At 42.9% G+C, this 16,901-nt stretch overlaps 1 protein-coding gene across 1 annotated transcript; it reads left to right on the forward strand.

Annotated features, from left to right (window-relative positions):
* Window positions 1-1,462: 1,462 nt before the first annotated feature.
* On the forward strand, window positions 1,463-8,031 carry rhoub (ras homolog family member Ub). Its single transcript, XM_085796436.1, has 3 exons — window positions 1,463-1,891; window positions 3,732-3,790; window positions 5,847-8,031. Exons 1-3 carry the CDS (start codon window positions 1,672-1,674, stop codon window positions 6,300-6,302), a joined length of 735 nt encoding a protein of 244 aa, XP_085652562.1. The 5' UTR covers window positions 1,463-1,671; the 3' UTR covers window positions 6,303-8,031.
* Window positions 8,032-16,901: the final 8,870 nt, after the last annotated feature.

Genomic DNA, 16,901 nt, shown 5'->3' on the forward strand with positions numbered 1-16,901 from the left:
TAAAATCCTGCAGAATCATACAGGTTGATAAGTTAATAATTTTATATTTATGTGAAATATGAGAATGGAGAAAATGTGATCTCAATATCTTTGACTGTGGCACAACTCGGTGTCAGACTGGATGAAGACTGGAAAACATTAGATGGTTGAATTAATCTAGGCTCAGAATTTGCTATTGACAGCGTGCATCCACGGACCACTTCAGGTGGTGTAATGGTGTGGGGAAGATTTTATAGGTTGAGCCCCTTAATACCTGTCAACTATGATTTGAATGTTGTAGCAAATCGGGCTGCAATTTACCTCCAGCACAATGATGCACCAAAAGAAAAGTAAAACTGGTCCGAACTGCTTTCATGAACAAAACAAACTATTCAGTGTATTTCAGTGGTCTCCCCTGTCCCGACATGTGAATCCAGAGGAACATCTTTGGGATGTGAGAAAACAAGAGACTTGCAATGTGATGTGCCATGAATCTCAGCAGACTATTTCTGCCATCATTTGAGATCCACAAAAAACTGAGGCTACCCTGAAGAGCAAAGGGAGGACCTATACCCAGAATTAGATTTAGTATTAGTATTCTACAAATACGGTTTCTGTCTGGGCTCAGGTCCACTCATGCTTCCAAAACATGATTCCTGACATTGTCATTGCAAATATCAGGTCTAAAAATGCTTAAGGCCATCTTGACAAAGAACAATGTACAATGCACAGTGGCTTTTACTTATATGGCTACATACTAAAAGTAATTTACATGTAAACCTTGGACCCCAATTTTACCACTTGACATGTTAGTAATTCAGATGTATCAGGCTTTGTTTTTGAACCACCAGGGGGCGACAACAGTCTAGACATAACTTCCATCACAACCCCAGGTGTCAAGTGTGCTTGCTTCACAGGTTGAAAGTGGGGTGACAAGATCTCATCTGGACAGTTTGAAAAACTATCCAATCAGAAGGAGAGTTGCGTTCAAATTGTCCAATTCAAGTCTTCACTGATCTGTGTCTTCATACAGGAGGATGGCCTACTCTACTCCACATTCCCAGACAGTCTAAGGCCACTGGCTGCTCCTTAAGGCTCAGCTGGCTACAAATTTAAGTATGTCAGGAGACCTGAGTGGGGTTTGAAATTTCAGTGCATTATGTGTCATGTTCAAAATGGACATCAAGGTTGTCTCCTCCACACTGGCGAGGACAAGTTTGGACTTGCCTGCACAGGGTCATGGCCCTAGAAAAGGACACACTAGATGGGCTGCCTGTGTAGTATTTATTGTTATAAAGCAAAATAGAAATAAAAGAGGAATAAGAATCCTATTTCTCCCAATTTTAAGTAAACTTTTACAAAGCAGTATGTTTTTTTGGAACTGTCTTCATTGTGTTCAGCCCTCCGCTGATGGGAGGTGAAGTGGGAGGGGTTAGTCAAATCAATCTGGAGATATAACCCCGTTTAGATCCGCCCTCCCGGTGGAAACTGCAGAGCTCGGGCCAGTGGACGGGGATGGTGATTTCGCCTCACTGGAGTTGACAGCGTGCAGGTTCAAGAGGAGAGCTTTTACGCACGAGTCGCTCTCCAGACCGTGAGCAAGTTGCAGCAGAAGGAAGGAGACCAGTTCTGATGGTGGGTGTTTCATCCGCCAGTCGAGGAGAGCGCGGTGAAGTGCTGCTGGCCCATTGAATGTCACCTCCGCTCACCACCATGGATTACGGAAAGACCATGGCCCCCCCGGTACCCCCACACAAACCCCAAACTGCCCGGCCGGGAGAGGCGCAGGAGCGGCTGCTGAAGTGCGTCCTGCTCGGCGATGGAGCGGTGGGCAAAACCAGCCTGGTGGTCAGCTACACAACGAACGGCTACCCAACCAAATACGTCCCAACTGCATTTGATGACTTTTCTGGTAAGACATGTCAAGTTATTGCTACTTTTATTTTGAATGATAAATCCTGTAAAGATTGGTGTGTGTAAAGGAAAAATACGGCAGCAGTATCACCCCAAGCTCGTTTTTCCTAGAGATGAAGGGTTCCCACAGGCAGACACTGGGATTCATTCTGGGGAATTAAACTCCAATGACATTTTTTTCCACTTCACGGGCAAATCAATTTGTTTCTACCTGCCTGACTGTCTCCCACTGAATTCTTCTTGAACTTCTCATGTTTTGAGCGCACCCGCCCATTCTGTCATTTCCCCCTATTATTCCACTGTTATGATAGATGTGTTTGTGTTTCCTATTATCTGTCCTCCACCAATGTTAATGCACATGAGTTGTCCTCCCCGGATCGAGCCAGGTTTCCATTTGGCACAGATCCACTTTTCCAAACAGTCTCACTAGTCCCAGCAGGCTTTGTTTAATGAAAAATAAAAGGAGAGAACTAAATCCTTCAAAGGGGGCACTTGTTTTAAACTGACCAGTGCTGGCAGGATAAAAACACATCTCTGACCTGTTGATCCCTTTTATTTCTTCATGGTCACATCCTCACTTTTGTTAAGACACTTTTTTGTGTTTTTTTTTCTGCAGGATGCAAGAGCAGGCTATATGAACATCACACATAAATAGATGTTTATCTCAAATTTAGGAAACAATACTTGGCATTGCACCACTGCACACTAACTTGTAGTAGAACTTGTTATGTGTAGTAAAGGAGAACAACTTTGCCAACACAAATCCTGTGAAACACTCACTTGCTCAACCCTCCTATACAGAGCAGTCTGTGGTTCAGGGGTTTTGGATTGCACAACTCTGCCTATTGTTGTCAGCCTTGACCCGTGAGCCCTCTCCTCTATACTGGAATAGGCACATCTGTTGCAGTGGCTCTGAGGCAGAGATTGTCTTTCGCCGCTGCCTGACAGAGAGCGATTGTGCTGTCGGGGGCCCTTCGTGGTGATGTCATTTCTCGATGCCCGGGATCAGAGAGTGCCCTCTTGAGAGCTGACTTCTGAGCAGTTACGCAATGCCACAGGTGGCAGACACACAGAGGAGCGGGAGGCTGGGAGAGGGGATGACAAGAGGCAGTTTTGGTGTGGAAAATCAAAGCATTATCATGTGTCAGGGACTAGGAAATGATTACACAGTGGGCGCTCTCTCTTACCTTCCCTTTCTTTCTCTCCTCCCGCTCTTTTTCCTCGCTTTTGTCAAAGCGGGGTGCCATGATGCCTGTCCTACTACATGAATCGTTCCAGCAGGCTCTTTGATCAGGTGGTATGACCGACCACTCCAGGCGTATTGTAAATGTTTCCATGTGCCTGCTGCTCTGCATTGTGCTCACTCTTCTGAAAAGAATAAATGGCCCTGTAATGAAACTCGCTGTAAGATGACTCACCCACTTTTTTTTCTCCAATCTGGATGTGAGGCTGATTGGAAGAGAGTCAGTGAACAAACAAAATCTGCTTTGTTTTTACCCCCCCACACACGCACCCCCTCACCCCACTCTTAGTCAGCCTTGGAATGGCCTCTGTCAAAACACAACAGAGAACAAAGCTCTCTGAGTGGTCCAAGCGACAGTAAAGTGTTATGGTCTCAACAGTAACTGGCAGAGTGGGTGGGCGAGACGGAGCGGGCCGTTTGTGAGCTGCAAGAGCCGGGCGGGGGGTCTTTGTGTTTTCAACTGGCAGACTTTTGTTTATTCCACAGAATCCTCTTGGTGGTTGGTTGTGTGTATGTTAACCACTGAGGTGTCAGGTGGGAGCTGGTGCACAGGGTTAAAGTAATATTTTCTCTGTCTGTGTTTCTGTGTCAACAGCTGTGGTTCAGGTGGATGGAAACCCGGTTAGACTACAGTTGTGTGACACTGCAGGACAGGTGAGTTCGGTTAATACACACACACACACACACACACACACAGCATTTGGCATGCTAACCAGATTGCAATGTGTGCCACACGTGTTTTTCACCCCTCAACCCGACACAGCTTTCAGATCAAAAAATTTTCCCCCAAAAAACCTTTGTTTATCAGCCGCAGTATTTCATATTTATGCTAAATAGCAAATGTAAGCATGCGAACACACTCAAAGATATGATTGCGAAGATGGTTTATATCATCCCTGCCAAACATCAGGAAGTTGTGTGTTAGCAGGCTGATGGTAGCATTTAGCTCAAAGCACCACTATGCCAAAGCACAACCTCACAGAGCCACTACATTAACAGTTCTTTGTACTTCCATCTATGAATCATTTATACAAACATAAAATCCAAACACTGAATGTTCCAAGCTCTCACATATTGGCTTTTTGCACTTTTTTGTTTTTATCAAACTGCTTAAATGTGGCACTTTTGATCTGAGTTCAGAGTGTCATCTTGAGCTCTTCAACTACAGTACTTGAGGGTTTTTCCCCACTTTTTGACATCCAATAGATTGACAAATTGTAAAAAAAAAAAAAAAAAAAGTCAAAGGTCAATCAAAGTGGAAATATTCATCCATATGGAGCTCTGCTGTTTTCGTGCTCTGCCTATGTTGTCCTTGCCTTCCACCTTTCCTTTAGGGCTTCTTACCTGTTACTTCAAGTAGCTCACTGGTGTAGAAATAGCTGAATTCCTGCGCTCTGCTGTCACTCTTCATCTAGAAATAACGCTCTCTCAAACAGGTATAGCTTGTGGTTGAGGCGAGACTGGAGGTTATATGTGAAAAAATGAAAACAGTTTCTTTCTGTCTGTCTCCACTGCACGGGACACAGAGGTACAAGCAACGTGCCAGGGAACAGTTATTGACTCATTATCATGTTGTGGGGGGGGGGCAGTCTTGAAAGGAACAGCTTGTGAAATGGTGTTTTAATTTCTCTGGAGCACGGGTGGTTGTTTGATAATCCACCTCAATAGAGCCCTGCCCCGGGAGCAGCATATTTGACATTCACAAATGCTGCAAAAGCACTGCCAGTTCTTCACAGAATCAAAGACAATTTGGCAGTAAAGTGGAACGAGGCATTTGAACAAGCCCCTAATACATGTAAAACCTCACAGCGTGTTGCAAGCTGCACGCTGTGTTATAACTGCACTTACACACGTTAGATGCGCACACGCAGACAAGCTCGGGCAACAATGGGCAGATACAAGTCAGCAAACACTTCATGTACTGATGCAATTTCTTAAGAGTGGGGAGCCTGTGCCAGAAAAAGTCGGGGTGTGCCAAAAAAAAGAAAAGATGACAGAGAAATAGAGAGGTAGAGAGAAAGCTGAGGGAGAGAGACAGAGGAGGAGGAGATAACAGCTGCTGCCAGAGCTGATAAACAAAGTTGCTCCTCACTCGCAGATGTTGATATGTCTGTATATTCTAGAGATGGACGTACGTCATCGGAATCGCAAAGCAAAGCCAAACGCTTGTGTGGGAAACTCACAAGTTAATAAGTGTCCACTGCGATTGCTGAGCGTGAAATCTGATTGTTTCTACAGATTTGAGTCGTCACAGTGCATTGTATAGAGGCAAAGAAGGATTAGAATAGGAGAGGGTTAATAGAAAGAAGGAGGGGGTTGTGTCAGGTTTCTGCCAGCCTTAATCTATGTACTCAAGGATGTGGGAGGCCCTTGATAGTCGAAGCTACGTGGCTCCGAAGTGTTAATTTAAGAGATTTACTGTAGATGATATAAATGAATGGGCAGGGCTCCTACATAGTCTGTGTTAGTTCTATGTAAACACTCTTTAGACTGCTTGTTATTAAATGATTATTGGCGCAGTTCCCTTCTCTGTGATGTTAAGGTGCCGGAGTGTGTTGACCGGCGGAGTGTGTGTGGTCCTTGTGGGTGAGAAGTGAAGGGAAATTATTTATCACAGTGTGGAATTTGATTAAGGCCAAATGGAAAGTCTGCAAACTTTTATTTATAGACATTACCACATTGCTAATTATTGGTTTTCTTTCTCCCTCAGGACGAGTTTGACAAACTCCGCCACTTCTGCTACAGCCGCACCGACGCCTTGCTGCTCTGCTTCAGCGTGGTCAGCCCGGCGTCCTTTCAAAACGTCTGGGAGAAGTGGGTCCCCGAAATCCGACGCCGCTGTCCTCTCACGCCCGTCCTCCTGGTAGGCACGCAGTGCGACCTGCGGCAGGACGTCAAGGTCCTGATCGAGCTGGCGAGGCGGCGGGAGAGGCCCGTGCTGGAGGAAGACGCCAGGGCGCTGTCGGAAAAAATCGGGGCGGTGACGTACGTGGAGTGCTCGGCGCTGACGCAAAAGAATCTGAAGGAGGTGTTTGACGCAGCCATCGCCGTTGGGCTGCGGCAGTCTGACAGGAGGGCACGGCGGGAGAGGAAGGTCCGCAGCACAGCTGATAAGATGAAGATGCTCTCCAAGTCCTGGTGGAAGAAGTATGTGTGCGTCCAGTAGGCCGGGAGGGGATGACTTTTTTCCTGTGACTGATATAAAACTGGAACTGCTGACACGTCGATTGGGACTCACTTGGATGTACGAACTTCTATTTGTGACGTTCACCTGGACAAACTCAGATGTGCTGGCCAGACTGACTTTAATCCAGTGGAGCAACAGCTCAGTAGAGGCGGAGTGTGCCTGCCTGAGCTGGAGAGTGGTTGCGGGTTTGGCGTGGTTTCCCTTTTGACCATAAAATATCCAATGTTGATGCCTAAAAGACAGAAAGCATGAGACTTTAACCACTGTCTGCTGCTCAGAGCCAGTCTGAACTGTTAAATATGACTGTGACCAGCATTCAACCAAAAATTATGGAGCTAATAAAATGTAATGGCACATGGACTGCATATCATACTGGACTTGTCCAAAGGAAATGTGAGCTGATTTGGAGGGGAGGTGTTCAGGCAGTGATGTTATGTACTAAAAGTATACTCCTCCTTTTTGTCTGATTTGATATCCTTCTTTAACAAAGTATATTATTCTATGTGTTTTACACTGTAATTCAGACCCCAACACTTCTGATCGATATCTTAAACCCCCAATCAGAAGCTGCAGAAGCTCTATTGTTGAAAATCAGAGCCAATCCTGAGCCTTTGTTTCCAGAAGTGTCTATAGCTTCAATGACAACTTCTTATTAAGATCAAATTTATTTTAACTCGTTTCCTTCTGGATTACAATCAAATGTACATGAGTATAAATTTGTATGAAATCAATGAGTTCTTGAGGTTGTGTACGAGTGGTTTGAATGATCTATGTTGTCACAATTGTTTGTGTAACTACGAGCAGGTGTTGAGGTGTCTCTACACCAGCTTGTGTCTGTGCCACTTTTCAAAGTGTTGATACGACTGTCACACTGTTAGTCAACCACGCATTCGGAGGTCTGTAAGCTCCTCACATCAACCAACCTGGACTGGATAACACACACATACACATATACACACACACACTTGTTTTAACTTCAGGAAACTCTAGGAGTTTCAATTGTTCACTTTGACTGAAAAGCATCGCCTGACTTCTCAGGTGAACTTTTTGTGACTGTTACAAGGTTGCAGCAATACGTTGGGCAGTGCCACCGTACATTGCACTTATCACACAGAGTCCAAACATATCACTGAAGTGTTGCCATGCAATGGCCTTTGGATCAGTGGTGTGGAAACTTAAGAATTAAAGTTAAGTTTACTCAGTGTCACTGAAACAACACCACTGGTCTGGATGATCACAGGGTCTGTCATTGTCATTGTAGTCAGGGCCTTAAACAGATTATACTTTGTTGGTCAGTATAATGGAGCTCTCTCCTCTTTTTGAAAATTACACAGTAAATGAGGTGAAATCACCAAAGAGACTGATTCTATGTTTGCTTCTTATTTTTCAGAAGCCTGTCGTTCAGCTCTGTCTGTCTGTCTATTTATCTGTTCCTTCTGGGCCAATAACTGATCAACAGCAATACAGAGCAGTTGTATGAACCATGATGTGTCATTATGTATGTTACATAGTAATCATCATTTATGATGTTTGTAATGTCATCAGGATAAATGTGTGTGTACATATAGAAGTGACTTGGTCATTGGCTGTGCTGTCCAACTATCAATGGTACTTAACTGTATGAGTGATTCAGTTGGTGTCTGTCTCTGGTGTGAGAGCAGTTTGTTGAGCTGTACGAGCGGAACAAAATAAAATGTGAAATATTTAACCTGTTTTCTCTGTTGACTCTTCCATGGAGACGTTATCTCAACTGTCACACTCCAGAGGATGTGATATGATAAGAGTAAAGTGTGTGTGGGGGGGGGGGCTTCGTGGTTTCAAAGGTCATTATAGTAGGTGTCATAGTAAGGGTTTTAACAGACCCCATATGTTTTTATGTGGTTAAGTAATCAATACAGAAAACTACCACAACAACAAGCAGGAACCAGTCTAAATACAGAGGTTTCCAACCAAAATGTAGCTTACAGTAATAGACTTTTGATGCTGTCTTGCTAAACTTGTAGGTGGAGAAACACTACAGTAGAAACACACCAAAAGTAGAATGAGGGTAGTTTTATATCCAAAAGCTTCAAACTATTATCAGGTCTACACATATCAAAACAACACAGCAGCTTTGTCAATGTTTGAGTTTATTTTAGTTTGACATCATAAAAAGGACGCTAATTCACTATCACACACAAGTACAAAAATATCAGTAATGAAATTGGCCAAGACTAATTTCAATTAAATCAAAAACCATGCCAGGAGTGCTGCATGGGTATCAGTTCTTTGAAAGTTAGTCCCTTTGTCTCTTTCTCTATCTCTGGTGCTCTTTAGTGTAAGGATCCAAATACTAGTGCTATTCCCGCTAGTAGCATGGATCCTGCTACCACATAATTTCAATTAAATTTCACTATTTATATATTGTTCACTATACATTTGCTATAGCACATGCTAACTATTGCTGATTGGCAAATGAAAACTATTTTACACGATAGATAGTTGCCTCCAGAGATTCCATAATTCAGGGTACAGTGTTGTACTACTGATGACCACTAACCATGACTAGCAACCATCATGCATTACGACACACAACTACAACAAAAAAGGAGTTAAATATACAGTAGAAGTCTGAGTAGTTTCTATATTCTTCCATGTGATTCACTACATTGCCCCCTACAAACGTAATTCCCTTTATGATGTACAACTTCAGCTATTTCTGAAGTGAGAGAAAAAACTACTGCACATTAAAAAAACAAAAACAAACTAGGAATGAGTTAAATAGGACTTCAAAGATTTAACCTCAGAGGTTTTGCCGGCACCCAGACTTAGAACTATGCAAGATCAGATGATTATAATTGTCTCAAATAGGCTTTTCCTCCTATTCATAGCTATGTGTCTGCGCCACAGTATACAACAATGGGCAGAGAATGACAGTTAGCTAGGTATCTTGTACTTGTTTAGAAGTGCTAATGATAGGGTAGGCAGCTAAAAGAGAGTTTGTGTCGTCTGGCAGACTGCAGATGAGTATGTTGTCCAGCCTCAGAGTGGGTGAAACTAGAGTAGGAGTGGTGCCAAGTGGTCTAATTATGACAGTCAGGGTGGCTCCACTTTCCACCAATATTTCAGCCCATTGTTGTGTCTCAGTGAGGCAGCCATCTTGTGAAACATCCACTGATTTAGCAATGTGGCTGGTGTGTTTGACTGTAATATCTACCTGTCTGCTCGAGGTACAGACTATATTGTCTGTGGTAAGAGTTTGGAGACGTCAGTTACGAAACTACAGACAGAAAACATTTCATGGTAAGGATCATGCATCTCTCACATTTCATATTTCACAGTGAGACTGTCTGACATCCATGCACATGTGTTCCTCTACTAATTTAGACTTCATCCAAATACCCAAACTGCCTCTGAGGCAGAAATGTGAATAAATACTCTACTGTATAAAACTGCAGAGCTCAGTGCTATGCAAACATATAAGGGTTTTTGTGTAACCTATGTAAACGTAAAACACGTCAGTGAGCCAATATCATCAAACCCTCGAAGACTATGGAACTCCTGTGGAACTGACATAATATTATCACACAGTGGTAATCTAACTGTATGCATTTCACGGTCACAGGTTCACACAGGCAAAACCAACGTTTAAATGACCTTTGTGGCTCAATCAGATCTCTTTCCACTGTGGCAGACATTGGCTAACAGAGGCACTAGCCCAGGAAAACTAAAGCATTTGCCCCACCTAAAAGGTTTTTTTTATTAGTGTTAAATTCTTTATCTGACTCTTAAAATGTGTTTCCTGTAAATTTCATTTCCACCAATTGTGCAAATCAGTGCCAAGAATTAGATGAAAATATCAATATGAATCAACACAATCCAACATCGTTCCATTTTACATGATGCTAGAGTTATCTTAAAATGTAAGCCTCGCTCTGCCCATGGCATAATCCCCCATAAAACAACAGATTTACGTTTTATTTGCATGGATCACACTCAGAATAAAAACATAATGTTCTGTGTCATATATGTGTGTGAACTCTTCATGTGACCCAACTGGATGGAAACAGTTAGCCCTTTAAAATGAATGCTAGGTGAGATAATGGTGATATGGGTGGCCAAGTCATCTGTAGCCTGCTTCAGCTGCTCAGATGGTCGTTGAACTTTTCAGTCCTGTAAACCCACATCATTACATAACTTTTGAGAGTCATTTAGGTAACAACTGAACTCTGACTCCACATGAAAGAGCACCACCATAATCAGTTTTGATGTCTTAAAGTTGGTGAGGGATTTCTCCTGCACCCCTTGGATAATTGCCAGCATAATAACTGGAGCTCAGCCCATGGGGCAGGATTACTGAGGAACATAAACCTCGTCGATCGGGTCTGTGGGGGTGTGAAGGGATCCAACCAGTAGACTGTGGTTCACTTTGTACATTGTCTTTAGGATTAACCGTTGCTCAAGCTCTTGTAATGCGATGCAATATGTCTGGGGCCCTGATTAGAAGACACCCACACATAGATTTAACTAGTAATTGAGTACAGTTCATTATTCTTGACATAAATCTGCTTTCAAAGTATGCTTAAGACCACCTCCTCTTCCCTGTGACCCTCCTGTTACAAGAGTTGTCCTCATCTTTTCACATGTTTAAATGACTGTAAGTGTAAGGAGGTGTCTCTGTGTGATTATGACACATAGAGTTTATTGAGAGGTCAGACTGGTGTGAAGAGTTCAGTGTACTTCAAGTGAACGTCGCGTGACATGTTCTACAGTGAAGTCCTGAAAATTTTTAATTATCACTATAGGTCAAATTTTATTTTTCAGAATCATCTTGTACCTTTTTCACCTTTCAGCTAAGGTGGTGTCCTCAATGTCCATTGCAAATAAACACTTATGAAGTATCAACCCACTAAGAAAGCTATTTTTCTCATTTCTGATTACTCTGGATAACATGTAGAGGTTTATGTGAATCCATGGGTACACTGTGAACAGACCCTGTAAATATTTAATTTGGCATAGCTTTAATGCTGTTCATTTGGCTACATGCAAACAAATACGGCTCAAGTTAAAGTCCACTTCAAATGTTAACTGACCCCATAGCAACATTAGACGTGTTTACAGGCCTTAGATCATAGGAAGAGTGGTGGTGAAGTGGTGAGGTGCCAGCTCTATGGGGTTCTTTCGCACAAATGGGCACACACCATGTGTTTTTTGAACCTGTCCAGTGAGGTGGATAAAGAGGCCCATGCGGCGGCTACGCTGAGTTGTTGCAAGTTCCCCTGGCCTGGCATGTATCTGTTTGATCGACTCGTGATTGTTTTGAATCTCTCGTAATCAATATTTTATAATAATGATGATTTGACAAATGACTCTGTCATGTGAGAGGAATCTCTCCCCTGTGAGTTACCACCAGACTGAACATTGGTTTTGTGCATTTACTGGGTCACCAGAAACATAAAAGACAGTGGCTGAAAAGTCATTTCCATGTCATGTTTCCTGCTCTCCTGAAACTCAGCACTCGTGCACTACATTATGCAAAGTCGAAGACATGGAGAAAAAATAGTAGTCAACCGGTTGTTAATAAAAAAGAGATTATAGTCTGTTAGAAAACATCTATAAAGTGAGATTACTGGGGAGGGATTAAGTCTGGTTTTATCCAAAAACGACAGTATCAGCCTTGATGTTCACATAAAAAAATATTTCATCTGACCTCTCTCCTCATCTCTGAGGAGGACCACAGCAACCAACCTGCTGTTAGCTAACACAATGGTTACAGGCCTGTCTGGCATGCTACAGTACACCGTTGTTAGCAGGATTATGTTTTAATAAGCTTATGTAAACACCCCCCACAGTGTGGTCTCATTATGGGAAGCTAATTGAGTCGCTCTGCCCGGGTCAGCAGGGCCTCTTTGAACAGCTCAGTGTTTTGCTATAAAGAGGCCAGAACATCTGTCCTGTGGTCTGTGGAACATGTGTCTTCCCTTCAGGCAAACTGTTTGGACGTGCACATCTTCGGATCTTTGCACTTGCACATGTACAGTACATTGTATTTATGTAAACACAGGTGCTTCAGCTCTAGCCTCGAGGCAGAGGTGACTGTAAAAGTCCAATAAACTATGATAGTTTTCTGTTCAAGACTCTTTATACAAGCAGTTCAGCCATTTGTTAGTCTAGTTCTTTGTCCTTTTCCCCCTCAGTCTCCTGCTTCTCTTAGTCTCCTAGAGCCTCACTCACGTTTTGATCAACCTGTGGCTTAAATATTCATTTATTTGTTTGTTTTACTGGCTGTATTGCAATCAACATACAAATATTTCATCAATAACTAGATTGGTTTGAGCCTTGTGGCCTTCCTGCCTGTAGTTTGCACTTTCTCACTGTAAGGGTTCTCTCTGGGTTCTCCAGCTTCTCCCCACAGTCCAACAACATGCTCATTAGGTTAATTGACAACTCTCAAGTATTCATTAGTGTCAGTGTGTTTGTGTGAGGTTGTTTGTCCTTATGTCAGCTGGAATGGGCTACAGGGGCTACAGGGGCTACAGGGTAAGGGTAGCCCCCCCCCCCCCTTCATGCGTCCCTACATGAAGAAGCGGCATAGCCAATGGATGGATGGATGAATAACTGGGCTGGGTTGTCATTGAATTCATGGAGCTTTTCATGCTCTGATCCACTAACATTTCCATCTAGTACCGCCTGTATTGTATATCTTATCTTTTCACTTTGTGCTGACCCTCCCTGCTCTCTGCACTCATGCACTTACACCACTGATTCCACTGACTACACACACCATGATTAGTTTAGGTTCCTTTTTATGTCAATTTGCCTTTGATAAATATTTTTGTTGGCTCCTGTGTGCATCTCCCCCCTTTGTCATGGCTGTGCAGCCTGGTTTGTCACAACTTTGTCAAATTACTCAACATCTAGTAGACTGGTGAAAATGTTACAAAAATTGCAGCCATTCATGATCCCTTGAGGATGAGATGTTGGTGAACCCCTGGTTTTTCATCTGGCTGGTGTTAACTTTGGTGATCCCTGAGATTTTATCATCAATTTATCATCAATGGGCATTTATCCAGTATTCACATTTTTTTTTTTTTTTTTTATGTAATTGAAGTATAATCCATGCCACAGCAGATCAAGGACTCTTAAAAAGTCTCTATTCTGACAACACCTGTGACCTGATTAGTACTTTGGTTTATCACCAAATACTGGCTGAAGTAAAGTACAGCCTCAGCTGTACTTTGCGTCTAGTGCTAATTAACCAATGCAGCAGCGTGCCCAACTGAGATGGTGAACAAGGTAATCATTATGAATCCCAAACGTCAGCATTTTAGGATTGTCACTGAGAGCACGTTAGCATGCTGACGATAGAACTGAGCTCAAAGCATTGGGCTGCATAAGGGCAGGTTGAGTCTCCAGCCATGTAAGGTTCAGCTTAAATGTTGTAACATTTGCTCCAGTAAAAAAAAAAAAAAAAAGGGGGAGAAAAAAATGCTTTTAGAGTGTTAATTCATTGTCAGATTTATTTACTTCATTACGTCATTCTCTTTTTTGAGTAAACTTTGATTCCATCCATGTACCCACATTAGACCAGTTGTCAAGAGACCTTATTATCCTGGCTCATGCATATTACTGCATGTTGTCCTGCACCTCCAAGATAAGTCCATCAGTATTAGTCAGTATTATAGAGGTAAGCTTCAATCCCCCCCTCACACACACTTTCACTCTCACTCACTCACTCACTCACTCACTCACTCACTCACTCACTCACTCACTCACTCACTCACTCACTCACTCACTTTTTGTGTAGTTTGCATTCAAAACACCTTGTCTGTGATCATATTGGAAAATATAGATGATCTTATTAATGCATGTGTATCTTTATCCAGAAAGTCCATCCTGTTGTCATAGTGATTGGTTGTGAATGTAAACAAATACCCAGATTACACACTCACCTGTGTGTCTTTGTTACATGTGGCTTTTACAACATTCATCAGAAGTAAACACGGAAGAATGTTGCGCAATTTCACTCACATTTTATTGTTGAGCACAGTGCTAAAAAGATAATTAACCTGCGTCAAAAAGAATGAGATTACAGAGTTGGATCCATATCTGTTCCTTATCTGCAGCTCTGCTACATAATAGAAACTCCTTTTCATTGACGACTCTTTCCATTGCCGTTAATGATTAGCTTGAGTTATGTCAGAATTTCACATGTTGTCTCCGGGGACGAGCTGTAAATATTTTGGATTTGTATTCTCTGCAGCTCAGACACTAACCAGATGCTGTGTTTGCTTCCTGATAAGAAGAGCATCTGCTGTTTGCAGAGCGCCTCGAGTTGCCTGGAGTTCGCTTGGTTTCGCTGTGAAGTGCCAAGTTGTATCTGGGGCATGAAAAGTAGTCCATGAGTCTTCTGACTCGGTAAAGTGATACCGCTGATGAAGCACTAGGGGTAGAGACTTAGGGGTCTGATTCAATAAAGCTGTAATTTCCAAGAGCAACCACCTTTTGTGAAGGATTTTTTTTCTTCCTTCCTAAGCAGATCATATTCTCTGGTTTGAATCCAACTGTACATCTGATGTCACTAACAGAGACTGTGATTGGCTCACAGCTGCAGCCCACTTAGCTGATGTTATCTGATTGGCCTCTAGTGACATACATTGTTCCCTGAGTAGCAATGGCTCATGGGTATAGTGACCTCATTTGCTCTGGGACATATGTGAATATTTTCTTCTCCGTTTCTCTTGTTTGCCTCTGTACCATGTGTTCCCCCTTTCTTTCACTCACCTCTATCACTGGCTCTCTCTTTATCAGTTCATTTTGCTGGAGCTCCCTCATTCTCTGTTTGATTGCTCACAGCCTGTAGTGCTTTGATCTCTCATATGGGACAGATAAGGATGCAGAGTGTGTGTGTGTGTGTGTGTGTGTGTGCGTGTGCGTGTGCATGCATGCTTGAATCTATATGCATACACAGATATTTATGCCTGGTTTTCCCCTTGCCTTGATGTCGGGTGCTTTACCGCTGTTTGGACTGCTAATCCAATAGCCTTCAGTCTGACTGATTTACACAGGACAAAGACACCTCAGATAACATTTGAGTGACTCGGGTAATAATATTGATCGCACACCCTGACTGAGCATTTCCAAACAACCATGCAGATTTGACATTATCAACAAAACTGCAGTTTCATTCCTAAAGTAAACAAACCCATATGAAATCAGTCGGTAGGTTTAGTGAGGACTGATAATGTCAAAAGGTGGAAGCTGATTATTTACCCAGCCTTGTGACTCATTAGATGTCTGACCAGCTTTACTGGACCAATGGACCAAAGTTTTCCTCGTTGTGGAGGTAAACATTGATAAGTCTGTTCCGCTCATGCAAGATTTGACCGAGTGACTGTGGTCATCAATTCTATAGAAAAACAGGGGTCTGTCCTTCAGGGAAAACAATGACAGCATCAGATGCATCAACTGACAAAGCTGTCCCAGCAGACTGTTGGAGCAAAGTAAGAAACTTTGATGTTGCAACAGAGCCACAAAGTCCGCAGAGGGAGGAGGTAGAGTGGGTGAATGGGTCAACAAAACATCTGACGGAGAAGAGGAAAGACAATAAATCTGACATTCTCCAGCGCCACCAACATGTCAAGATGTTCTTTGAAAACACTTATCAACACTTATTACTTACTGCAGCTTTGATGGACTCACTTTTCCATCGTCCAGGTTCCCTCACATCCTCATTTCATCATCTTGCCGTGACACATTAAAGATACACAGTTTACCTCATCTTGAAACATTTTTTAATAACCGGTCAGCGCCAGAGAGCATGAAGTGTAACATTGCCTCATCGCTCAAATAAGTGGGTCGGTGTATTAGTGACTGTGCGTGTCTCGTTTTCAGTTCCTGGCCCTTGATCAACACATATGCTCTCCTGCTTAACACTGAGGAGATGCTTCTTGACGGGAACCAGAACCGCTCTCGGTCCGAGGACTCTCTGTTCTCCCCCTCTGCTCTAATGTACTTATTGATAGACACAAGAAATCTGGATCTGGACACATAGAGGCTTTAGCGCTGTAAGCCCAGACCACGCCAGCTGTTGGCAGTTACGGGGCCAGTTATGTAAGTGTGTCCCTCTCTCCCAATGAGGCCCAGTTCATCGCCTCACGCCACGCTGCGCATAAAGCTCTTTATCAGTAACTGAGATAACACCTGCAGGAGCACTTCTCTTCCCTGTCCCTGTGCAGTGGAGCAATTTACAGCCCATTGGAAAAACAACAAGATTCAACTTGTACTTCTGACGCAAGCTGCTTTTTCATTTTCCCCTCGCTTTTTCTCTTTGCACATTTTGTTCATTTGGTTCTTCAAATTGTGCACCCTTCTGCACTCTCCGTCACCCTTCTTTATCCTCTTCACTCTTGGCAGTCTTTCTCTTGTCCTCTTTTGTTTCTTCTACACCCACATTCACTCTGCTCTTTTTTTTCTAGAGCTGCCCTTTATCCCACTTCTGAATATATGCATTCACTTTCTCTATCGCATACGAAAAACAATGACTTATTCTTTAAGCCCTTGCCAACAGAGTGACCTTTACCTTCTCCTCTTTCTGTC

The sequence above is a fragment of the Trachurus japonicus genome, chromosome 13 (genome assembly GCF_045865225.1).
Source record: "Trachurus japonicus isolate A0001 chromosome 13, Traja_1.0".
Classification (NCBI taxonomy): domain Eukaryota; kingdom Metazoa; phylum Chordata; class Actinopteri; order Carangiformes; family Carangidae; genus Trachurus; species Trachurus japonicus.

Coding starts and splice junctions, on each gene's coding strand:
- rhoub (XM_085796436.1), top strand. CDS start 1,672: ATGTCACCTCCGCTCACCACCATGGATTACGGAAAGACCATGGCCCCC. Junction 1,892..3,731: donor TGCATTTGATGACTTTTCTG/GTAAGACATGTC, acceptor CTGTGTCAACAG/CTGTGGTTCAGGTGGATGGA. Junction 3,791..5,846: donor TGTGTGACACTGCAGGACAG/GTGAGTTCGGTT, acceptor TTTCTCCCTCAG/GACGAGTTTGACAAACTCCG.